At 53.0% G+C, this 25,562-nt stretch overlaps 2 protein-coding genes across 2 annotated transcripts in view; one reads left to right on the plus strand and one right to left on the minus strand.

Moving 5' to 3' along the window:
* Positions 1-12,401, plus strand: part of LOC132808876 (uncharacterized) — a 26,920-nt gene extending 14,519 nt beyond the window's left edge. Inside the window, exon 4 of the mRNA XM_060822295.1 lies at positions 12,337-12,401. Coding sequence (XP_060678278.1) covers positions 12,337-12,401 — 65 coding nt within the window. The remainder of the gene's footprint in view (positions 1-12,336) is intronic.
* A 1,799-nt stretch (positions 12,402-14,200) lies between these two features.
* Positions 14,201-25,562, minus strand: part of LOC132808879 (uncharacterized) — a 56,701-nt gene continuing 45,339 nt past the window's right edge. Inside the window, exons 9-17 of the mRNA XM_060822299.1 lie at positions 22,047-22,177; positions 21,895-21,948; positions 20,967-21,041; positions 19,855-20,130; positions 19,042-19,317; positions 18,228-18,503; positions 17,414-17,689; positions 15,894-16,169; positions 14,201-14,790 (exon numbers count right to left, since the gene is read on the minus strand). Of these exons, the coding sequence (XP_060678282.1) occupies positions 14,239-14,790; positions 15,894-16,169; positions 17,414-17,689; positions 18,228-18,503; positions 19,042-19,317; positions 19,855-20,130; positions 20,967-21,041; positions 21,895-21,948; positions 22,047-22,177 (2,192 nt within the window). The 3' untranslated portion in view covers positions 14,201-14,238. The remainder of the gene's footprint in view (positions 14,791-15,893; positions 16,170-17,413; positions 17,690-18,227; positions 18,504-19,041; positions 19,318-19,854; positions 20,131-20,966; positions 21,042-21,894; positions 21,949-22,046; positions 22,178-25,562) is intronic.

A 25,562-nucleotide genomic window follows, 5' to 3' on the forward strand; every position in this document is an offset into this window, starting at 1 on the left:
GGGGGATGGGGGTGTGGGTGAGGGGAGATGTGGGTGTGGGTGAGCGGGGGATGGGGGTGAGGGGGATGGCGGCGAGGGTGAGGGGGAGGGGGTGTGGGTGAGGGGGGATGGGGGTGAGGGGGGATGGGGGTGTGGGGTGAGGGGGGATGGGGGGTGTGGGTGAGGGGAGATGTGGGTGTGGGTGAGGGGGGATGGGGGTGTGGGTGAGGGGGGGATGGGGGTGTGGGTGAGGGGAGATGTGGGTGTGGGTGAGCGGGGGATGGGGGTGAGGGGGGATGGGGGTGTGGGTGAGGGGGGGATGGGGGTGTGGGTGAGCGGGGGATGGGGGTGAGGGGGGATGGGGGTGAGGGGGAGGATGGGTGTGTGGGTGAGGGAGGATGGGGGTGTGGGTGAGGGGAGGATGTGGGTGAGCGGGGGATGGGGGTGTGGGTGAGGGGGGTGAGGGTGTGGGTGAGGGGGGGATGGGGGTGAGGGGGGATGGGGGTGAGGGGAGATGTGGGTGTGGGTGAGGGGGGGATGGTGGTGTAGGTGTGGTTTGAGTGAAGCTCGAGCTGACGGCGGTTGGTCGCGCGGTGATGGGGCGGGGCTCTCCTCCAATCAGAGCGCGCGGATTCTCCCGCTCCCCGCGCGGCCCTCGTGCCCTGTCCGTTAGAGAGAGAGAGAGAGAGGGATGATGGGAAGAGGGAGAGAAAGAGAGAGAGTGTGTGTGTGTGTGAGGGGGGCGGGGTTTGGGTGTGTGTGTGTGCGCGCGCGCGCGCCAGTCTGAGGGGGCGGGGTTAGGGTTAGGGTGTGGGGGATGGCAGGAATCCTGAATGGGGCGTGGTTTGGGCGGAGCTCGTGCTGACTGCGGTTGGTCGCGCGGTGACGGGGCGGGGCGGGGCTCTCCTCCAATCAGAGCGCGCGGATTTTCCCGCTCCCCGCGCGGCCCTCGTGCCCTGTCCGTTCGAGAGAGAGAGAGAGAGAGAGGGATGATGGGAAGAGGGAGAGAAAGAGAGAGAGTGTGTGTGAGGGGGGCGGGGTTTGCGTGTGTGTGTGTGTGTGCGCGCGCGTCAGGCTGAGGGGGCGGGGTTAGGGTGGGGGGGTTGGGCGGAATCCTGAATGGGGCGTGGTTTGGGCGGAGCTCGAGCTGACGGCGGTTGGTCGCGCGGTGACGGGGCGGGGCGTCTCTCTCCTCCAATCAGAGCGCGCGGATTTTCCCGCTCCCCGCGCGGCCCTCGTGCCGTGTCCGTTAGAGAGAGAGACAGGGGGATGATGGGAAATGGAGAGAGAGAGGGGAAAGGATAGAGGGAGAGGGAGAGAGACCGAAAGAGAGGGAAATGGATAGAGAGGAGGGTGACAGTGAGAGAGGGAGGGATTCAGACAGAAAGGGAGAGACTGGGATGGACACAAAGAGGGGGGATAGAGAAAGGAAAGGATAGAGAGCGGGAAGGACAGAGACAGAGGGAGGGAGGGAGATCGAGACAGAGGGAGGGAGGGAGATCGAGACAGAGGGAGGGAGGGAGATAGAGACAGAGGGAGGGAGGGAGATCGAGACAGAGGGAGGGAGGGAGATCGAGACAGAGGGAGGGAGGGAGATCGAGACAGAGGGAGGGAGATAGAGACAGAGGGAGGGAGGGAGATCGAGACAGAGGGAGGGAGAGAGATCGAGACAGAGGGAGGGAGATCGAGACAGAGGGAGGGAGGGAGATCGAGACAGAGGGAGGGATAATGACCAAAAGGGAGGGAGGGAGAGGGGGAGTGATGCAGACAGAAAGAGGGAGAATGTGGGATAGACACAAAGAGGGGGGGGGGGTTGTAGAGAGGGATGAGATTAGAGACAGATGAGAGGGAGAAGGTTAGAGTGAGAGGAATCGTGATGGATAGAGAAGGGGAGCCACGTTTCGAGAGAGAGGGTTTGAGATAGAGAGAGAGCTTGGATTAGATTTTCATTGTTAAGTGTACACAGGAGCAGGGGCATGGTGAATAATGCAAAGTTGCCACTGCCCAGTGCTATCTTCAATTACAAGACAAAGTGGAACAGTTAGAAAGAGGGGGATGGAGAGAGTAATCGAGGGAGAGATAGACAGAGAGGAATAGAAAGAAAAAAGTACGAGGCAGAGTGACTGAGTGGTTAGCACTGCGGCCTCACAGAGCCAGGGACTTGATTCCACCCCCGAGGGTGACAGTCTGTGTGGAGTTTGCACGTACTCACTGTGTCTGTGTGGGTTTCCTTCCACAGTTCAAAGATGTGCAGGTTCGGGTGGAATAGCCGTGAGAAATTGTCCCGTTTTGCCCAGGGATGTGCAGGTTAGGGTGGATTGGCTGTGAGAAATTGTCCCGTAGTGCCCAGGGATGTGTAGGTAAGGGTGGGATTGGCCGTGGGGAAATTGTCCCGTAGTGCCCAGGGATGTACAGGTTAGGGTGGATTGGCCGTGGGGAAATTGTCCCGTAGTGCCCAGGGATGTACAGGTTAGGGTGGGTTGGCCGTGGGAAAATTGTCCCATAGTACCCAGGGATGTGCAGGTTAGGGTGGATTGGCTGTGGGAAATTGTCCCGTAGTGCCCAGGGATGTGCAGGTTAGGGTGGATTGGCCGTGGGGAAATTGTCCCGTATTGCCCAGGGATGTGCAGGTTAGGGTGGATTGGCTGTGGGGAAATTGTCCCGTAGTGCCCAGGGATGTGCAGGTTAGGGTGGATTGGCCGTGGGGAAATTGTCCCGTAGTGTCCAGGGATGTGCAGGTTCGAGTGGGTTGGCCGTGGGGAAATTGTCCCGTAGTGCCCAGGGATGTGCAGGTTAGGGTGGAGAGGGTGTAGGATATTGGCCATAGGGTTCAGGGATGTATAGATTAGGACGGATTAACCCCTAGAAAAAGCAGAGACACTGCAATGAAGGCATTCAAGAGGACATCAGCCAAGTGTTTAAATTTAAACAATTCTTTGGGTCAAGGGAAAAAGACAGGAGAAGGGCAAAAAGGTGAATGCTGAATGGCCTCCCTCTGTAACAGTGTGTGGTGCTGGAAAAGCACAGCAGGTCAGGCAGCATCCAAGGAACAGGGGAGTCAACGTTCATCAGATGAAGGGTAGATTCTCCCGCTCCTGGGATGCTGCCTGACCTGCCGTGCTTTTCCAGCATCACACTCTCGATTGATCTCCAGCATGTGCAGCCCTCACTTTCTCCTCCGTCTGTATCATAACAATTCACCGATTCTGTGGTGGGAGGAGGACACAGAAACAGGTGGGATTGAGGATGGATCAACAGACAACTGGTTGGGGGATGGTGGTGAAGAGGGGGGAGAGAGAGGCATAGACTGGGCTAAATGGAAGTGGGATAGACTGAGGGGGAATGAGAGACAGAGAGGCGTTTGAGCGTAAATATTTATAGATAGATAGAGAGTTGGTGTGGATTGGAGAGAGAGAGATGCAGAAAAGTGGGGTTATAGGGGGACAGACAACAAGAAAGTAACAGACAGAAATGGATCCAGGAAGAGAGACAAATAGAGAACCAAAGTGAGACTGAGACAGAGGCAGAGAGTATCAAAGAGTTGAGCAGTGGGAGAGACAGAGAGAAAGCAGCAAAGAAAGTACGAGAGAGAAAACTACAGGCAGGGAGAGATAGGGAGGGAGAAGTAAACAGAGAGAGAGAGAGAGAGAGACGGTGAGAGAAATAAATAGGGACAGAGAGAGAGGGAGACAGATATTTGGGAAGGTAGCCAAAGAGAACAGATGAGAAAGAAAAGCAGAGAGGACGATGTAAACAGCAGCAGTCAAAAATGAGTGGGACGTGAGGACTCCACATTGTGGTCTCAATGTGTCCAGGACCGATGTGGACGTGGATATTTCAGTCCCTCTGCAGAGGGAGACAGTCGTGTTTCGGGAGATGGAGAAATGTCACCACCATGTATGAACCACAGCATGCAAGCCATTCTCAGGTGAGTAAAACAGAAGTTACCTATTCTACATGTATTCTGAAATACCATCGCCTGATCTTATTGATATTTTCTCAAAATGTTTCATCTTCCATCATCAGGATGCTTCGTAAGAAGAGAAATTCAAAGAGAATTCATGCAAATGCTTTTTTCAGGAATACTCAAATTGTGTATTCCTAGGTCCCAGCTTGGTTTTTTATCTTATGGTTTTAACTAAAATGAGTGATAATACTACAATAACCCAAAAAGGTGAATGACTGTTGTATAATTGGATTGCTGTATTACTCCTGACACCCAGCGAGTTTGTGGGGTCAGCAATGTGAAAGGGGAAAAGTCCCCAGGTACATAAGAGCAGATTATCCACTGGATGAAGTACTAGTCTGCATTGCATAACACTGAAAGGTGATCCCACTGTGAGATACCCAGAGGATTGTGTGAAACGTCCCAATCTGTTTTTGAAGGTCAGCTCAGCCATCTGTTTGTCTATTTGAAAAGTGTGACAAATGGTCACTGTCCCCACCCCAGCCCATCAAACACTCCCAGACAGGGAACACTATGGGGTTAGATACAGAGTAAAGCTCCCTCTACACTGTCCCCCCATCAAACACTCCCAGGGACAGGGACAGCTCAGGGTTAGATACAGAGTAAAGCTCCCTCTACACTGTCCCCCCCATCAAACACTCCCAGGACAGGCTCAGCACAGAGTTAGATACAGAGTAAAGCTCTCTCTACACTGTCCCCCATTAAACACTCCCAGGGACAGCGAGTTAGATACACAGTAAAGCTCCTCTACACTGTCCCCCCATCAAACACTCCCAGGACAGGCTCAGCACAGAGTTAGGTACAGAGTAAAGCTCCCTCTGCATTGTCCCCCATCAAACACTCCCAGGGACAGGGACATCACGGGGTTAGATACAGAGTAAAGCTCCCTCTACACTGTCCCCCCATCAAACACTCCCAGGGACAGGGACAGCACAGAGTTAGATACAGAGTAAAGCTCCCTCTACACTGTCCCCCCATCAAACACTCCCAGGGACAGGGACAGTACGGGGTTAGATACAGAGTCTAACTCTCTCTAGTTAAAAATCACACAACACCAGGTTATAGTCCAGTAGGTTTGTTTGGAAGCACTAGCTTTCAGAGCGCTGCTCCTTCATCGGGTGGTTGAAGAGTATAAGATTGTAAGACACAGAATTTATAGCAGAAGTTTACAGTGTGATGTAACTGAAATGATATATTGAAAAAGGCCTCGATTATTTGTTAAGTCTCTCATCTTTTAGAGTGACCATGTTGGTTTCAGTTCTTTCATGTGTCAATCGCAAAACTTTTTTAAAAGTTACATTCTCGAGTGAACTTTAACAGTTGGTGTCATGTCGGCCCAGAGAATGCGTTTAAGATGTGAGTTTCCCTGGTTTGGAGACTCTCTGTGCCACTATGGTCAAACTGATTCTAATCTCTAAAAACAGATTTGCAGAATCTTACATGGATTCAAGCAAGGGTAAGTGATTGTGTTTTCCGGGTCCTTAAGGGGGCGGGGTGCAGCCCGAAGTCGTGGTCCACATCGGCACCAGCGACATAGGTAGGAAGAGGGATGGGGATGTTAGGCAGGCTTTCAGGGAGCTAGGTTGGAAGCTCAGAGCTAGAATGAACAGAGTTGTTGTCTCTGGTTTGTTACCCGTGCCACGTGATAGAGAGTTGAGGAATAGGGAGAGGGAATAGTTAAATGCGTGGTTACAGGGATGGTGCAGGAGGGAGGGATTCCGGTATCTGGATAACTGGGGTTCTTTCTGGGGAAGGTGGGACCTGTATAAACAGGATGGTCTACACCTGAACCTGAGGGGCCCCAGTATCCTTGGGGGGAGGTTTGCTAGTGCTCTTTGGGGGGGTTTAAACTAACTCTGCAGGGGCATGGGAATCTGGACTGTAGCTTTAGGGTGCAGGACCTTGAGTGTAGGTAGGTTAGGAACATGGCATTAATCTCGAAGGAGGGTGCCTGTAAACAGGAAGGTGGCTTGAAGTGTGTATCCTTCAATTCCAGAAGTATAAGAAATAAGGTAGGTGAACTTGCAGCGTGGGTTGGTACCTGGGACTTCGATGTTGTGGCTATTACGGAGACGTGGGTAGAGCAGGGACAGGGTTGACTGATGCAGGTTCCAGGGTTTAAATGTTTTAGTAGGGTCAGAGGTGGGGGTAAAAGAGGGGGAGGTGTGGCATTGCTTGTATTACACCGGTGGATGATGGACGAAGACTCGCCATCTGAGGAAGTTTGGGCTGAGGTTAGGAATAGGAAAGGTGAGGTCACCCTGTTAGGAGTTTTCTACAGGCCTCCTAATAGTGCTAGAGACGTAGAAGAAAGGATTGCGAGGATGATTCAGGAGAAGAGTGAAAGTAATAGGGTGGTTGTTATCGGGGACTTTAACTTTCCAGATATTGACTGGGAAAGCTATAGCTCGAATTCGTTAGATGGGTCGGTGTTTGTCCAATGTGTGCAGGAGGGTTTCCTGACACAATATGTAGACAGGCCAACAAGAGGTGAGGCCATACTGGATTTGGTTCTGGGTAATGAACCAGGCCAGGTGTTAGAATTTGGGGACAGTGACCACAATTCGGTGACTTTTACTCTAGTGATGGAGAGGGATAAGTGTGCACTGCAGGGCAAGAGTTATAACTGGGGGCAGGGAAATTATGATGCGGTGAGGCATGACTTAGGATGCGTGGCTTGGAAAAGTAGGCTTCAAGGGAAGGGCACAATTGACATGTGGAGCTTGTTCAAGGAGCAGCTACTGAGTGACCTTGATACGTATGTACCTGTCAGGCAGGGAGGAAAGGGTCGTGTGAGGGAGCTGTGGTTTAATAAGGAATTGGAATCCCTTGTAAAAGGGAAGAGGGCAGCTTATGTAAAGATGAGGCGTGAAGGTTCAATTGGGGCGATTGAGAGTTATAAGGTACCCAGGAAGGATCTAAAGAGAGAGCTAAGAGCAGCAAGGAGGGGACATGAAAAGTCCTTGGTTGGTAGGATTAGGGAAAACCCAAAGGCTTTCTATAGGTATGTCAGGAATAAAAGAATGACTAGGGTAGGAATAGGTCCAGTCAAGGATAGTAGTGGGAAGTTGTGCGTGGAAGCTGAAGAGATTGGAGAATACTTTTTGTCAGTATTCACTCAGGAACAGGACATTGAGTCACAATTAATTAGAATGGATGGTTCTGAGGTATGTAGGGAAGAGGTATTGGAAATTCTGGAAAGGGTGAAAATAGATAATAGATCTGAGCCTGATGGCATTTATCCTAGGATTCTCTGGGAAGCAAGGGAGGAGATTGCAGAACCATTGGCCTTAATTTTTATGTCCTCGTTGTCTACAGGAATAGTGCCAGAAGACTGGAGGATAGCAAATGTGGTTCCCTTGTTCAAGAAGGGGAGTAGGGATAACCCTAGTAACTATAGGCCGGTGAGTCTCACTTCTATTGTGGGCAAAGTCTAAGAGAGAATTGTAAGGGATAGGATTTATGAACATCTGGATAGGAATAATATGATCAAGGATAGTCAGCATGATTTTGTGAAGGGCAGGTCATGCCTCACAAACCTTATTGAATTCTTTGAGAATGTGACTAAGGAGGTGGACGAGGGTAAAGCAGTAGATGTGGTGTATATGGATTTTAGTAAGGCGTTTGATAAGGTTCCCCATGGGAGGTTACTGCAAAAAATACGGAGGTATGGCATTGAGGGTGCGTTAGAGGTTTAGATTAGGAATTGGCTGGCTAGAAGAAGACAGAGGGTAGTAGTTGATGGTAAAGGTTCATCTTGGAGTGCAGTTACTAGTGGTGTTCCGCAAGGATCTGTTTTGGGATCATTGCTATTTGTCATTTTTACAAATGACCTGGAGGAGGGGCTAGAAGGTTGGGTGAGCAAGTTTGCGGATGATACGAAGGTCGGTGGATTTGTTGACAGTGAGGAAGGATGTGCAGGTTACAGCAGTATATAGATAAGCTGCAGAGCTGGGCAGAAAGGTGGCAAATGGAGTTCAATGTAGGTAAATGTGAAGTGATTCACTTTGGTAAGAGTAACAAGAAGATGGAGTACTGGGCTAGTGGTCGGATACTTGGTAGTGTGGATGAGCAGAAGGATCTTGGTGTCCATGTACACAGATATCTGAAAGTTGCCACCCAGGTAAATAGGGCTGTGAAGAAGGCATACTGGCTTTTATTGGTAGAGGAATTGAGTTCTGGAGTCCTGAGGTCATGTTGCAGTTGTATAAGACTCTAGTGCGGCCGCATCTGGAGTATTGTGTGCAGTTTTGGTCGCCATACTAAAGGAAGGATGTGGAGGCACTGGAAAGGGTGCAGAGGAGGTTTACCAGGATGTTGCCTGGTATGGTAGGAAGATCGTATGAGGAAAGGCTGAGGCACTTGGGGTTGTTTTATTGGAGAAAAGAAGGTTTAGGGGTGACTTGATAGAGGTGTACAAGATGATTACGGGTTTAGATAGGGTTGACCATGAGAACCATTTTCCACGTATGGAGTCAGCTATTACGAGGGGGCATAGCTTTAAATTAAGGGGTGGTAGGTATAGGACAGATGTTAGGGGTAGGTTCTTTACTCAGCAAGTCGTGAGTTCATGGAATGCCCTGCCAGTAGCAGTGGTGGACTCTCCCTTTTTTATGGGCATTTAAATGGACATTGGATAGGCATATGGAGGATAGTGGGCTAGTGTAGGTTAGGTGGGCTTGGGTCGGTGCAACATCGAGGGCCAAAGGGCCTGTACTGCGCTTATTTTCTATGTTCTATGTTCTATGTTCTAACCATCGCCACCTTGATGTTCAATGGTGTTACCATCACTGAATCCCCTTCCCCCCACTATCAACATCCTGGGGGGCCTCATTGAGAGAGAATCTAACCATCGTCCCCTTGATGTTCAGTTGTGTTACCGTCACTGAATCCCCCATCACTATCAACATCCTGGGGGTTACCATTGAAAGAGAATCTAACCATCGCCCCTTGACGTTCAATGGTGTTACCATCACTGAATCCCCCTCCCCGACTATCAACATCCTGGGGGGTCCCATTGAGAGAGAATCTAACCATCGCCCCCTTGACGTTCAATGGCGTTACCATCACTGAATCCCCCTTCCCCGACTATCAACATCCTGGGGGTCCCATTGAGAGAGAATCTAACCATCGCCCCCTTGATGTTCAATGACTTTACCGTCACTGAATCCCCTTCCCCCACCACTATTGACATCCTGGGGGTTACCATTGAGCAGAAACTAAACCAGACCTGGTCACTCCCTACTGCATCGATCACACAGTATTTCTCTCTCAGAACGTTCCACCTCCTCCTGGGTGAGATGATGGCCTATGGATGTTATCACTAGTCTCTAAACCTGCGCCGGTTTTGGGAACCGCCTGGTTCTAATCCTGGTCGTGGCAGATATTGGAATTTGGTTCCAATGAAACATCTGGAATGCAGGGTCTCAAAGTGACCAGGAAACTAATGTCGATTGCCAGGATAGGCTCACACACAGTCTGAAGGGACGGAACCTGGTCTGGGCCTACTCGTGACTCCACACTCACAGGTTCTCTATTAATTGCCCTCTGGACAATTCAGTAATAAACACTGACACAGCCAGCACCGCCCAAATCCTGTGAATAAATCCATCCAAAAAGAATCACGTACCTGTGCATTCCTCTTTCCCTGTGTCATTGCCACATTATTCCTGGCACTCTGTCAAACATCCCTGAGTCTCAGAGCAAATTCCATCCTCACCCCCACCACCTCAGTGTGACAACAATGGGGTAATGTACCTTGGCAGTGCAGTTCTCTGCATTGCTGGGATCAGTGAATGCCCTGCCCACCAAAACACATTTCCATAGACTAACTGTAACAGAAATAGCAGAGAGAGAGTGACAGGCAGAGTGCTACACTGTCTGAGGGTCAGCGCCGAGGGAGGCCCACACTGTGGGAGGGTCAGCTCTGAGGGAGCCCCGCACTGTGGGAGGGTCAGCGCTGTGGGAGCCCCGCACTGTGGGAGGGTCAGCGCTGTGGGAGCCCCGCACTGTGGGAGGGTCAGCGCCAGAGGGGGCCCCGCACTGTGGGAGGGTCACCGCCGAGGGAGCCCCACACTGTGGGAGGGTCAGCGCTGAGGGAGTCCCGCACTGTTGGAAGGTCAGCGCCAATCGAGCCCCGAACTTTAGGGGGTCAGTGCTGACGTAGCCCCGCACTGTGGGAGGTTCAGGGCCGAATGAGCCCCACACTGTGGGAGGGTCAGTACAGTACCGAGGGAACCCCGCACTGTGGGAGGGTCAGTACAGTACCGAGGGATCCCCGCACTGTGGGAGGGTCAGCGCCGAGGGAGCCCCGCACTGTGGGAGGGTCAGCGCTGATGTAGTTCTTCTGCCACTGAGGCAACACGATGGCTCAGTGATTCATACTGCTGCCTCATAGTGCCAAGGTCCTGGGCTCGATTCCAGCCTCGGGCAACTGCCTGTGTGGAGTTTGCACATTCTCCCCACGTCTGTGTGGGCTTCCTCTGGGTGTCCGGTTTCCTCAGACGGTCCAAATATGTGTACGTTAGGCACATTAGTCCGGGATAAATATAGGATAGGGGGAATGGGTCTGGGTGGGTCGCTCTGCGGAGGGTCGCTGGAGTCAGGCCGGGCTGCCCTTTCTCTCCTGCCCTGTTTGGGTGCTGCATAGAGCCAATTGCCGAGTCCATCAGGAAGGATGCGAGCCTGAGAGGGGTGACTATTCCTGACAGCGGGAGCCTGCAGGTTAAGGCCTCCCTGTACATGGATGACGTCGCCGTTTTCTACTCAGATCCGCTGTCCGTGCGCAGACTCATGTGCATATGTGACCAGTTTGAATGGGCCTCGGGGGCCAAGGTAAACCGAGGCAAGAGCGAGGCCATGCTCTTCGGGAACTGGGCCAACCAACCCTCGATCCCCTTCACCGTCAGGACCGACCACCTGAAGGTGCTGGGTATTTGGTTTGGGGGGGGCATGGGGCGTGCTTCAAGTCCTGGGAGCGTACCAGTAAAGTGAGGCAGAAACTGGGCAGATGGAAGCTACGGTCGCTCTCCATTGTGGGTAAAAACCTGGTCATCAGGTGTGAGGCACTGTCATTGCTGTTATACATGGCACAGGTCTGGCCTAGTCCCAGAACCTGTGCTGCTGCAGTTACCCTGGGCCATCTTCCAGTTTATATGGAGGTTAAAGATGGACCAGATCCGAAGGGACTCGCTGTACAAAGCTCTTGGCAACGGGGGGAAAAATACCCCCAATGCAACCCTCACCCTGATGGCCACCTTTGTGTGTGGCTGCATCAAGCTGTGTGTGGATCCCTGGTACACAAGTACCAAGTGTCACTACGTACTAAGGTTCTACCTGTCCCTGGTGTTGCGAAGGATGGGCCTGGCCTCGCTGCCGCGGAACGTCCGAGTAGTTGGACCATTCCGTATCACCTGTCCTTCGTGGAGAAGTTTATGAAGAAAAACACCTTTGACCACAAGTCCATCAGGAAGTGGTCAGAACGTAGTGTCCTTGAGACCCTTCGGGAAAAGGAGAGAGCGGATCCTATCGAGCGGTTTCCTGAGCAGACTGTCAAAGCCATTTGGCAGAATGCCTCATCACCAGAACTGTCCAACAAGCACCAAGACATGGCTTGGCTGGTGGTGAGAAGGGCTCTGCCTATGAGATCCTTTATGCACGCCCGGACTCTCTGCCGCACCACACGCTGCCCTCGAAGTGGGCTGCGGGGGGGACGAGACTGTCACACACCTCCTTCTGGAATGTGCCTATGCAGAAGAAGTCTGGAGAGGAATGCAGTGGTGTTTGTCGAGGTTCGTCCCGAGCAGCGCCGTGACGCAGGACTCCGTGCTCTATGGCCTGTTCCCCGGGACACACACTGAGACGAACATCAACTGTGCCTGGTTGGTCATCAACTCGGTGAAGGACGCTCTCTGGGCGGTCCGAAACCTGTTGATCTTCCAGCTGAAGGAGTTGACCCCGACTGAGTGTTGCAGACTGGCACATTCCATGGTCCAGGACCACGTGTTGAGGGACACGCTGAAGCTTGGGGCAGCTGCTGCCAAGGCGCGGTGGGGAAAGCCCACCGTGTAATGTCTGCCTGCCTAAGCACAGGGGGCCGATGCAGGAAGGGGGCTCTGCTGACCCCCCTGTTAAATATGTAATTGTACAGACCTGTCTATATGAATGATTTCTGTGTCTCTGTATGCCAGGAAATGGAATGTTTACAGATGTACGGCAGGACCAATTGTACAGATCAGCAAATTATTTTATGAACAAAGTATATTTTTAAAATAAATAAAAATCACATGGTTTCCCAGAATCTGTAGGTCAGAGACTCAATTCGGAGAGAATGAAACTGACTGCAGTGAGTATGTGACACTTTTGGACTGCGCCACCCCTTATATTTCCAGCACTGTGCAGCTTATCACTGGGGACTGACCACAACGTTCTCACTCCTGGAGAGAGCTCGGACTGAGTGAGAGGGTCTGATCCCAGCTGGATCTGTCCAGGACCTTCTTCCTGTCTCCTTGCTGCCAGCCCAGGTTACACCAGCTGTTCACCAGGTACTGCCTCCTGTGTGTGTGTGTGTGTGTGAGAGACTCAGGTACGGTCATCGAGGGCTTAAAGGAACAGCAGACACCACCTCTCCAATTCCTTATCCTGTACCGACTCCCCTGGCACATCTCTCAGTCTGTCTCTCTTCCAGGTACACTGGTACTTGGGACAGTTTTACTGTTGTCTCTGTACATGTGGCTACAATTCAGAGCTGGGATCTCTCAGTCTGACCAACAAACATTGCAGAGACTATTAACATGACAGCGACCCTCCGACAGTGAGGGGGCTCCCTCGGTGCTGACCCTCCCTCAGTGCAGGGCTCCCTCGGCGCTGACCCTCCCACAGTGCGGGGCTCCCTCGGCGCTGACCCTCCCACAGCGCGGGGCTCCCTCAGCGCTGACCCTCCCACAGTGCGGGGCTCCCTCGGCGCTGACCCTCCCACAGTGCGGGGCTCCCTCAGCGCAGACCCTCCCACAGTGCGGGGCTCCCTCGGCGCTGACCCTCCCACAGTGCGGGGCTCCCTCAGCACTGACTCTCCCACTGTGCGGGGCTCCCTCAGCGCTGACCCTCCCACAGTGCGGGGCTCCCTCGGCGCTGACCCTCCCACAGTGCGGGGCTCCCTCAGCGCTGACCTTCCCACAGTGCAGGGCTCCCTCAGCACTGACCCTCCCACAGTGCGGGGCTCCCTCAGCGCTGACCCTCCCACAGTGCGGGGCTCCCTCAGCGCTGACCCTCCCACAGCGTGGGGCTCCCTCGGCGCTGACCCTCCCACAGCGCGGGGCTCCCTCAGCGCTGACCCTCCCACAGTGCGGTGCTCCCTCAGCGCTGACCCTCCCACAGTGCGGGGCTCCCTCAGTGCTGACCCTCCCACAGTGTGGGGCTCCCTCGGCGCTGACACTCCCACAGTGTGGGGCTCCCTCAGCACTGACCGTCCCACAGTGCGGGGCTCCCTCAGCACTGACCCTCCCACAGTGCGGGGCTCCCTCAGCGCTGACCCTCCCACAGTGCGGGGCTCCCTCGGCGCTAACCTTCCCACAGTCCGGGGCTCCCTCGGCGCTGACCCTCCCACAGTGCGGGGCTCCCTCGGCACTAACCTTCCCACAGTCCGGGGCTCCCTCGGCGCTGACCCTCCCACAATGCGGGGCTCCCTCGGCGCTAACCTTCCCACAGTCCGGGGCTCCCTCGGCGCTGACCCTCCCACAGTGCGGGGCTCCCTCAGCGCTGACCTTCCCACAGTGCGGGGCTCCCTCAGCGCTGACCCTCCCACAGTGCGGGGCTCCCTCAGCGCTGACCCTCCCACAGTGCGGGGCACACTCAGCGCTGACCCTCCCACAGTGCGGGGCTCCCTCGGCGCTGACCCTCCCATAGTTCGGGGCTCCCTCAGCGCTGACCCTCCCACAGTGCGGGGCTCCCTCAGCGCTGACCCTCCCACAGTGCGGGGCTCCCTCGGCGCTGACCCTCCCACAGTGCGGGGCTCCCTCGGCGCTGACCCTCCCACAGTGCGGGGCTCCCTCGGCACTGACCCTCCCACAGTGCGGGGCTCCCTGCGGGTGGGTGTGAGAGTCCTGGGACAGAGTGGGGAGCGGGGCTAATTGGGGGAGAGAGTGAACAATCCCGGGATGGATGTAGTCCCGGACAGAGGGCAGTGTGTGGAGCCAGTGTTCCCCCGTGTTGTGAAGCCTCGTGAAACAGACTCATATTAACGACATGAAACTTCGCTTCTTTCTGAATCAGTTTTTATTCTCATTCCGGACTCATTAAAAGCTCTCCATTCCCGGGCTCCTGTGAACTTCTCTTCCCAATTCAGTTGTGTAACACCGCTGATTGTATCGAGGGGTGACATGCCATCGTGTCCCTGTGCGCACATTCATCGGTGAGTTTCCAAATGACACGAAGCTGAACCAAAAAAACGCTCCCAATATACCAAAACATGGAGTATTATCAGAACGGAAGATGTATCCCACATTAATGCACGCCGCAACTCTCTTAAAGATTGCCACAACAGTGCCTCCTACTAGGTCAGAGGGTACTACATGCAACACCACCGCAGCCCCCAATACCACTGCGCCCACCATGATGCCAAACTTCAGGCCATTCCAGAAGTTGTCGCTGTGTTTCTTGCAGAAGATCTCCTTCTCCATGTGCAGCTGGGATTGCAGCTGGGCCATCGCTCGCTCTCTCTCCTCCTCACACTCTCTCATCGTTGTCCATAACGTCTCCATCAGCTCGTTCTCCTTCTCCTCCAGCAACTTCCTCATCTGACCCAACAACGTCTTCACATAAATCAACAGCCAGGACGAAACCTGCTCCTACAATCCAGGGACACACAGGGTTAGATACAGAGTAAAGCTCCCTCTACACTGACCCCCCATCAAACACTGCCAGGGACAGGGACAGCACGGGGTTAGATAGAGTAAAGCTCCCTCTACACTGTCCCCCCATCAAACACTCCCAGGGACAGGGACAGCACGGGGTCAGATACAGAGTAAAGCTCGCACTACATTGTCCCGCACCACAGGGACAGGGACAGCATGGGGTTCAATACAGAGTCAAGCTCCCTCTACACTGCCACCCATCACACACACCCAGGGACAGGGACAGCATGGGGTTAGATATGAGTAAAGCTCCCTCTACACAGTGTTGGGGTGGATACAATAGGTGAAAGGAGGGTGAAGCTTTCACTATAACAGTTGCTGACAAAGTCGGGGGCTGCAACAGGAATGCTGTTTAATCTGCTGGTGCAGCCGAATTATCATTTAAATGGCTGGCCTTGCTGAACCACAGATGAACTGTTGATTACTTGATTGGAACTGCTGGCCCCATGATGCCTACGTGATTGAAACAGCCAGCACAGCGGCTAACGGTCAAACAGCTCAAAACAGCCAATGGGAGAGCGGAATGCATGGGGTTAGATACAGAGTAAAGCTCCCTCTACACTGTCCCCCCCATCAAACACTCCCAGGGACAGGGACAGCACGGGTTTAGATACAGAGTAAAACTCCCTCTACACTGTCTCCCCATCAAACACTCATAGGGGCAGGCACAGCGACAGCATGGGGTCAGATGCAGAGTAAAGTTTCCTCTACACTGTCCACCCATCCCAGAGACAGCACGGGTTTAGAGACAGAGTCAAGCTCCCTCTACACTGTCACCCCATCAAACACTCCCAGGGACAGGGACAGCACGGGGTTAGATACAGAGTAAAGCTCCTTCTACACTGTCCCCCCATCAAACACTCCCAGGGACAGGGACAGCACGGGGTCAGATACAGAGTAAAGCTCCCTCTATACTGTCCCCCCATCAAACACTCCCAGGGACAGGGACAGCACAGCATTAGTACTGGATAAAGCTGCTTTGTAACTGTTGGTATTCCTGTCCTGTCACAAAGCTCTGATCATTTTCTAACAGGTACCTGCTGTTCAATGAAGCCTTTAAATTCCTGCAGCAATCTGTCCCTCAGGGTACAAACTGCCCGATGGAACTGCCTCGTGTAGGCTGTGCAGGACTTATCAATCAATTTCTTCAGGAGTTTATCCAGCTCCGTGACTGCACGCTCTCTCTGTTCCTCACCCACTTCCAGTTGCTGCTTAAATTCCTCCATCAGCTCATTGGCCTTCGTCTCCAGACGGTCCCTCATTGACATCGGAGAGATGTTCAGGATCACGTAGATATCATCATCATCCACCTCCTGAAATCAGACCACCCACAGTTAATGGAGAGTAGAGCACACAGTGACACAGACAGCACAGGGTTAGATACAGAGTACAGCTCCCTCTACACTGTTCCCCCATCACAGGGACAGGGACAGCACGAGGTTAGATACAGAGTACAGCTCCCTCTACACTGTTCCCCCATCACAGAGACAGGGAATGCACGGGGTTAGATACAGAGTAAAGCTCCCTCTACACTGTCCCCCATCAAACACTCCCAGGGACAGGGACAGCACAGGGTTAGATACAGAGTAAAGCTCCCTCTACACTGTCCCCCCATCAAACACTCCCAGGGACATGGACAGCACGGGGTTAGATTCAGAGTAAAGCTCTCTCTACACCGTTCCCCCATCAAACACTCCAGGGACAGGGACAGCACAGGGTTAGATCCAGAATAAAGCTCCCTCTACACTGTTCCCCATCAAACACTCCCAGGGACAGCACGGGGTTAGATACAGAGTAAAGCTCCCTCTACACTGTCCCCCATCAAACACTCCCAGGGACAGGGACAGTACGGGGTTAGATACAGAGTAAAGCTCCCTCTACACTGTCCCCCATCAAACACTCCCAGGGACAGGGACAGCATGGGGTTAGATACAGAGTAAAGCTCCCTCTACACTGTTCCCCCATCAAACACTCCCAGGGACAGGGACAGCATGGGGTTAGATACAGAGTAAAGCTCCCTCTACACTGTTCCCCCATCACAGGGACAGGGACAGCACGGGGTTAGATACAGGGTAAAGCTCCCTCTGCACTGTCCCCCATCAAACACTCCCAGGGACAGGGGCTGCACGGGGTTAGATACAGAGTAAAGCTCCCTCTACACTGTCCCCCCATCAAACACTCCCAGGGACAGGGACAGCACGGGGTTAGATACAGAGTAAAGCTCCCTCTACACTGTCTCCCATCAAACACTCCCAGGGACAGGGACAGCACGGGGTTAGATACAGAGTAAAGCTCCCTCTATACTGTCCCCCCATCAAACACTCCCAGGGACAGCACGGGGTTAGATACAGAGTACAGCTCCCTCTACACTGTCCCCCATCAAACACTCCCAGGGACAGCACGGGGTTAGATACAGAGTAAAGCTCCCTCTATACTGTCCCCCCATCAAACACTCCCAGGGACAGGGACAGCACAGCATTAGTACTGGATAAAGCTGCTTTGTAACTGTTGGTATTCCTGTCCTGTCACAAAGCTCTGATCATTTTCTAACAGGTACCTGCTGTTCGATGAAGTCTTTAAATTCCTGCAGCAATCTGTCCCTCAGGGTACAAACTGCCCGATGGAACTGCCTCGTGTAGGCTGTGCAGAATCTCTCAGTCTCTTCCTTCAGGAGATTATCCAACTCCGTGACTGCACGCTCTCTCTGTTCCTCACCCACTTCCAGTTGCTGCTTAAATTCCTCCATCAGCTCATTGGCCTTCGTCTCCAGACGGTCCCTCATTGACATCGGAGAGATGTTCAGGATCACGTAGATATCATCGTCATCCACCTCCTGAAATCAGACCACCCACAGTTAATGGAGAGTAGAGCACACAGTGACACAGACAGCACAGGGTTAGATACAGAGTACAGCTCCCTCTACACTGTTCCCCCATCACAGGGACAGGGACAGCATGGGGTTAGATACAGAGTACAGCTCCCTCTACACTGTTCCCCCATCACAGGGACAGGGACAGCACGGGGTTAGATACAGAGTAAAGCTCCCTCTACACTGTCACCCCATCACAGGGACAGGGACAGCATGGGGTTACAGAGTACAGCTCCCTCTGCACTGTCTCCCATCAAACACTCCCAGGGACAGGGACAGCACGGGGTTAGATACAGAGTAAAGCTACCTCTACACTGTTCCCCATCAAACACTCCCAGGGACAGCACGGGGTTAGATACAGAGTACAGCTCCCTCTACACTGTCCCCCCATCAAACACTCCCAGGGACAGGGACAGCACAGCATTAGTACTGGATAAAGCTGCTTTGTAACTGTTGGTATTCCTGTCCTGTCACAAAGCTCTGATCATTTTCTAACAGGTACCTGCTGTTCGATGAAGTCTTTAAATTCCTGCAGCAATCTGTCCCTCAGGGTACAAACTGCCCGATGGAACTGCCTCGTGTAGGCTGTGCAGAATCTCTCAGTCTCTTCCTTCAGGAGATTATCCAACTCCGTGACTGCACGCTCTCTCTGTTCCTCACCCACTTCCAGTTGCTGCTTAAATTCCTCCATCAGCTCATTGGCCTTCGTCTCCAGACGGTCCCTCATTGACATCGGAGAGATGTTCAGGATCACGTAGATATCATCATCATCCACCTCCTGAAATCAGACCACCCACAGTTAATGGAGAGTAGAGCACACAGTGACACAGACAGCACAGGGTTAGATACAGAGTACAGCTCCCTCTACACTGTTCCCCCATCACAGGGACAGGGACAGCATGGGGTTAGATACAGAGTACAGCTCCCTCTACACTGTTCCCCCATCACAGGGACAGGGACAGCACGGGGTTAGATACAGAGTAAAGCTCCCTCTACACTGTCACCCCATCACAGGGACAGGGACAGCATGGGGTTACAGAGTACAGCTCCCTCTGCACTGTCTCCCATCAAACACTCCCAGGGACAGGGACAGCACGGGGTTAGATACAGAGTAAAGCTACCTCTACACTGTTCCCCATCAAACACTCCCAGGGACAGCACGGGGTTAGATACAGAGTACAGCTCCCTCTACACTGTCCCCCCATCAAACACTCCCAGGGACAGGGACAGCACAGCATTAGTACTGGATAAAGCTGCTTTGTAACTGTTGGTATTCCTGTCCTGTCACAAAGCTCTGATCATTTTCTAACAGGTACCTGCTGTTCGATGAAGTCTTTAAATTCCTGCAGCAATCTGTCCCTCAGGGTACAAACTGCCCGATGGAACTGCCTCGTGTAGGCTGTGCAGAATCTCTCAGTCTCTTCCTTCAGGAGATTATCCAACTCCGTGACTGCACGCTCTCTCTGTTCCTCACCCACTTCCAGTTGCTGCTTAAATTCCTCCATCAGCTCATTGGCCTTCGTCTCCAGACGGTCCCTCATTGACATCGGAGAGATGTTCAGGATCACGTAGATATCATCGTCATCCACCTCCTGAAATCAGACCACCCACAGTTAATGGAGAGTAGAGCACACAGTGACACAGACAGCACAGGGTTAGATACAGAGTACAGCTCCCTCTACACTGTTCCCCCATCACAGGGACAGGGACAGCATGGGGTTAGATACAGAGTACAGCTCCCTCTACACTGTTCCCCCATCACAGGGACAGGGACAGCACGGGGTTAGATACAGAGTAAAGCTCCCTCTACACTGTCACCCCATCACAGGGACAGGGACAGCATGGGGTTACAGAGTACAGCTCCCTCTGCACTGTCTCCATCAAACACTCCCAGGGACAGGGACAGCACGGGGTTAGATACAGAGTAAAGCTACCTCTACACTGTTCCCCATCAAACACTCCCAGGGACAGCACGGGGTTAGATACAGAGTACAGCTCCCTCTACACTGTCCCCCCATCAAACACTCCCAGGGACAGGGACAGCACAGCATTAGTACTGGATAAAGCTGCTTTGTAACTGTTGGTATTCCTGTCCTGTCACAAAGCTCTGATCATTTTCTAACAGGTACCTGCTGTTCGATGAAGTCTTTAAATTCCTGCAGCAATCTGTCCCTCAGGGTACAAACTGCCCGATGGAACTGCCTCGTGTAGGCTGTGCAGAATCTCTCAGTCTCTTCCTTCAGGAGATTATCCAACTCCGTGACTGCACGCTCTCTCTGTTCCTCACCCACTTCCAGTTGCTGCTTAAATTCCTCCATCAGCTCATTGGCCTTCGTCTCCAGACGGTCCCTCATTGACATCGGAGAGATGTTCAGGATCACGTAGATATCATCATCATCCACCTCCTGAAATCAGACCACCCACAGTTAATGGAGAGTAGAGCACACAGTGACACAGACAGCACAGGGTTAGATACAGAGTACAGCTCCCTCTACACTGTTCCCCCATCACAGGGACAGGGACAGCATGGGGTTAGATACAGAGTACAGCTCCCTCTACACTGTCCCCCCCATCAAACATTCACATGGGCAGGGACTGCAACGGGTAAGATGCAGAGTAAAGCTTTATCTACACTGTCCCCCCCATCCCAGAGACAGCACGGGGTTAGATACAGGGGAAACTCCCTCTACACTGCCCTCCCGTGAAACACTCCCAGGTCAGGAACAGCTTGGGGCCAAATTACAGAGTAAAGCTCCCTCTACATTATCCGCCCATCAAACACTCCCAGAGACAGGGACAGCACGGGGTTAGATGCAGAGTAAAGCTTCATCTACACTGACCCCCATCTCAGACACAGCACAGGGTTAGATACAGAGTAAAGCTCCCTCTACAGTGGTCACCATCAAACACTCCCAGGGACAGGGACAACACGGGGTTAGATACAGAGTAAAGCTCCCCCTACACTGTTCCCCATCAAACACTCCCAGGGACAGGGACAGCACAGGGTTAGATACAGAGTAAAGGTCCCTCCACACTGTCTTCCATCAAACACTCCCAGGGACAGCATGTGGTTAGATACAGAGTAAAACTCCCTCTACACTGTCTCCCCCATCAAACACTCCCAAAGACAGGGACAGCACAGGGTTAGATACAGAGAAAATGCATCCCTAATCCTTTCATGTAAAATTAAAGCTTTCTCTACACAAAACATCCCAACAAGATGCACAATTGGATACAATACTGAGAAATGGAGGAAACTTTGGAAATCCTTTCGTATCTTCTCTCGTAGCTTCATTGCCTGAATTGCATTCACCATCTGTGGAAAAATCATTGAAAATTATTTCATTGTTGAAGTCACCCACGTCACTCTCAGGGAGATATCTGTACACGGACTGGGGTCTCTCAGTCCCCTCTCTCTCTCTCTCTCAGGGAGATATCTGTACACTGACTGGGGTCTCTCAGTCCCCCCTCTCTCTCAGGGAGATATCTGTACACTGACTGGGGTCTCTCAGTCCCCCCTCTCTCTCAGGGAGATATCTGTACACTGACTGGTGTCTCTCAGTCCCCTCTCTCTCAGGGAGATATCTGTACACTGACTGGTGTCTCTCAGTCCCCTCTCTCTCAGGGAGATATCTGTACAGTGACTGGTGTCTCTCAGTCCCCTCTCTCTCTCAGGGAGATATCTGTACACTGACTGGTGTCTCTCAGTCCCCTCTCTCTCTCAGGGAGATATCTGTACACTGACTGGTGTCTCTCAGTCCTCTCTCTCTCTCAGGGAGATATCTGTACACTGACTGGTGTCTCTCAGTCCCCCCTCTCTCTCAGGGAGATATCTGTACACTGACTGGTGTCTCTCAGTCCCCCCTCTCTCTCAGGGAGATATCTGTACACTGACTGGTGTCTCTCAGTCCCCTCTCTCTCTCTCAGGGAGATATCTGTACACTGACTGGTGTCTCTCAGTCCCCCCTCTCTCTCAGGGAGATATCTGTACACTGACTGGTGTCTCTCAGTCCCCTCTCTCTCTCTCAGGGAGATATCTGTACACTGACTGGTGTCTCTCAGTCCCCTGTCTCTCTCACTCTCACACACTCACAAGAGTGACAGCAGTACACTGGCTGGTGTCTCTCAGACTGTCCTTTGTGGCCTGGACAAGAATTACGATGCCTCACCTGAAGTTGTGTTGTGATGTCCTGTGAGTACGTCTCAATCGTTTTGGTGAATAACTGTTGTGGAAATTACAGAGGGAAGATGATGACACACAGTGTATAACATTGGAAACCTGAACAGCTTAAAATGATAGAGGCAGACAGTGGATGGATACCTGCATTCTTTCAAAAACCTGTAAGCCAGACACCACTGAGCCGCTGTTATCTGTTCGTGCACCAGTGGGTAAAGATCGCAAGACAGTTGAGAAGTAATCGTCGAGGGAATTCCTGAAATCCTCTCTCATGTCTGTTGAGAAAAATAAAGTGTGTATTTAACTGACTGCAACAGCAGTACTTCCCTCCCTCTCTCTCTGGAACCGGGGTGTGTTAGATACACTGTCCTTTCCCCCCTCTCTCTCTCTGGGACCGGGGTGTGTTAGATACACTGTCCTTTCCCCCCTCCCTCTCTCTCTGGGACCGGGGTGTGTTAGATACACTGTCCTTTCCCCCCTCTCTCTCTCTGGGACCGGGGTGTGTTAGATACACTGTCCTTTCCCCCCTCCCTCTCTCTCTGGGACCGGGGTGTGTTAGATACACTGTCCTTTCCCCCCTCCTCTCTCTCTCTGGGACCGGGTGTGTTAGATACACTGTCCTTTCCCCCCTCCTCTCTCTCTCTGGGACCGGGGTGTGTTAGATACACTGTCCTTTCCCCCCTCTCTCTCTGGGACCGGGGTGTGTTAGATACACTGTCCTTTCCCCACTCTCTCTCACTGGGACCGGGGTGTGTTAGATACACTGTCCTTTCCCCCCTCTCTCTCTGGGACGAGGGTGTGTTAGATACACTGTCCTTTTCCTCCTCTCTCTCTCTCTCTGGGACCGGGGTGTGTTAGATACACTGTCCTTTTCCCCCCCCTCTCTCTCTCTGGGACCGGGGTGTGTTACATAAACTGTCCTTTCCCCCCTCTCTCTCTGGGACCGGGGTGTGTTAGATACACTGTCCTTTTCCTCCTCTCTCTCTCTCTGGGACCGGGGTGTGTTAGATACACTGTCCTTTCCCTCCTCTCTCTCTGGGACCAGGGTGTGTTAGATACACTGTACTTTCCCCCCTCTCTCTCTGGGACCGGGGTGTGTTAGATACAGTGTCCTTTCCCCCTCTCTCTCTCTGGGACCGGGGTGTGTTAGATACACTGTCCTTTCCACCCTCTCTCTCTGGGACGAGGGTGTGTTAGATACACTGTGCTTTCCCTCCTCTCTCTCTCTCTGGGACCGGGGTGTGTTAGATACACTGTCCTTTCCCCCACTGTCTCTCTGGGACTGGGATGTGTTAGATTCACTCTCCTTTCTCCCTCTCTCTCTCTCTGGGACCGGGGTGTGTTAGATACACTGTCCTTTCCCCTCTCTCTCTCTGGGACCTGGGTGTGTTAGATACACTACCCATTCCCCTTTCTCTGGGAACAGGGTGTGTTAGGTACACTGAACTTCCCCCCCGTCTCTCTCTGGGACCGGGTTGTGTTAGAAACACTGTCCTTTCCCCCCACTCTCTGGGACTAAGGTGTGTTAGGTACACTGACCTTCCCCCCCAACCCACCCACCGCCCATCTCTCTCTGGGACCGCGGTGCGTTAGATACACTGTCCTTTACCCCCCGCTCTCTCTGGGACCGGGGTGTGATCGATACACTGTCCTTTACCCCCCGCTCTCTCTCTGGGACCGGTGTGTGTTAGATACACTGTCCTTTCCCCCCTCTCTCTGGCACCAGGGTGTGGAAGATACACTGTCCTTTCCCCCCTCTCTCTGGCACCAGGGTGTGGAAGATACACTGTCCTTTTCCCCCTCTCTCTGGCACCAGGGTGTGGAAGATACACTGTCCTTTTCCCCCTCTCTCTCTGGGACTGGGTTGAATTAGATACACCGTCCTTTCCCCAGTCTCTCTCTCTCTGGGACCGGGGTGTGTTAGATACACTGTCCCTTCCCGACCTCTATCTCTGGGACCGGGGTGTGTTAGATACACTGTCCTTTCACCACACTCTCTCTCTGGGACGAGGGTGTGTGAGATACACTGTCCTTTCACCCCTCTCTCTCTCTCTCTTTGGGACCGGGGTGTGTTAGATACACTGTCCTTTCCCCCCCTCTCTCTCTCTGGGACCGGGGTGTGTTAGATACACTGTCCTTTCCCCTCTCTCTCTCTGGGACCGGGGTGTGTTAGATACACTGTCCTTTCCCTCCTCTCTCTGTCTGGGCCAGGGGTGTGTTAGATACACTGTCCTTTCACCCGTCTCTCTCTGGGACCGGGATGTATTAGATACACTGTCCTTTCCCCCATCTCTCTCTCTCTCTCTGGGACCGGGGTGTGTTAGATACACTGTCCTTTCCCCCTCTCTCTCTGGGACCGGGGTGTGTTAGATACACTGTCCTTTCACCCGTCTCTCTCTGGGACCGGGGTGTGTTAGACACACTGTCCTTTATCCCCCTCTCTCTCTGGGACCGGGGTGTGTTAGATACACTGTCCTTTCCCCTCGCTCTCTCTGGGATCGGGGTGTGTTTGATACACTGTCATTTCCCCCCTCTCTCTCTCTCTCTGCGACCGGACTGTGTTAGATAGACTGTCCTTCCCCCCTCTCTCTCTCTCTGGGACCGGGGTGTGTTAGATTCACTGTCCTTTCCCCCCTCTATCTCTGTGACCAGGGTGTGATAGATACACTGTCCTTTCCCCCACTGTCTCTCTGGGACTGAGATGTGTTAGATTCACTCTCCTTTCTCCCTCTCTCTCTCTCTGGGACCAGGGTGTGTAAGATACACTACCCATTCCCCTTTCTCTGGGAACAGGGTGTGTTAGGTACACTGAACTGCCCCCCCCGCTTCTCTCTCTGGGACCGGGTTGTGTTAGAAACACTGTCCTTTCCCCCCACTCTCTGGGACTAGGGTGTGTTAGGTACACTGACCTTCCCCCCCAACCCACCCACCGCCCATCTCTCTCTGGGACCGCGGTGCGTTAGATACACTGTCCTTTACCCCCCGCTCTCTCTCTGGGACCGGTGTGTGTTAGATACACTGTCCTTTCCCCCTTCTCTCTTGCACCAGGGTGTGGAAGATACACTGTCCTTTCCCCCCTCTCTCTGGCACCAGGGTGTGGAAGATACATTGTCCTTTCACCCGTCTCTCTCTGGGACCGGGGTGTGTTAGATACACTGTCCTTTCCCTCCTCTCTCTCTCTCTGGGACCGGGGTGTGTTAGATACACTGTACTTTCCCCCGTCTCTCTCTGGGACGAGGGTGTGTTAGATACACTGTCCTTTCCCCCCTCTCTCTCTGGGACGAGGGTGTGTTAGATACACTGTCCTTTCCCCCTCTCTCTCTCTCTGGGACCGGGTGTGTTAGATACACTGTCCTTTCCCCCCTCTCTCTCTGGGACGAGGGTGTGTTAGATACACTGTCCTTTTCCTCCTCTCTCTCTCTCTGGGACCGGGGTGTGTTAGATACACTGTCCTTTCCCCCCTCTCTCTCTGGGACCAGGGTGTGTTAGATACACTGTACTTTCCCCCCTCTCTCTCTGGGACCGGGGTGTGTTAGATACAGTGTCCTTTCCCCCCTCTCTCTCTCTGGGACCGGGGTGTGTTAGATACACTGTCCTTTCCCCCCTCTCTCTCTGGGACGAGGGTGTGTTAGATACACTGTGCTTTCCCTCCTCTCTCTC

The sequence above is a fragment of the Hemiscyllium ocellatum genome (genome assembly GCF_020745735.1).
Source record: "Hemiscyllium ocellatum isolate sHemOce1 chromosome 41 unlocalized genomic scaffold, sHemOce1.pat.X.cur. SUPER_41_unloc_35, whole genome shotgun sequence".
Lineage (NCBI taxonomy): Eukaryota > Metazoa > Chordata > Chondrichthyes > Orectolobiformes > Hemiscylliidae > Hemiscyllium > Hemiscyllium ocellatum.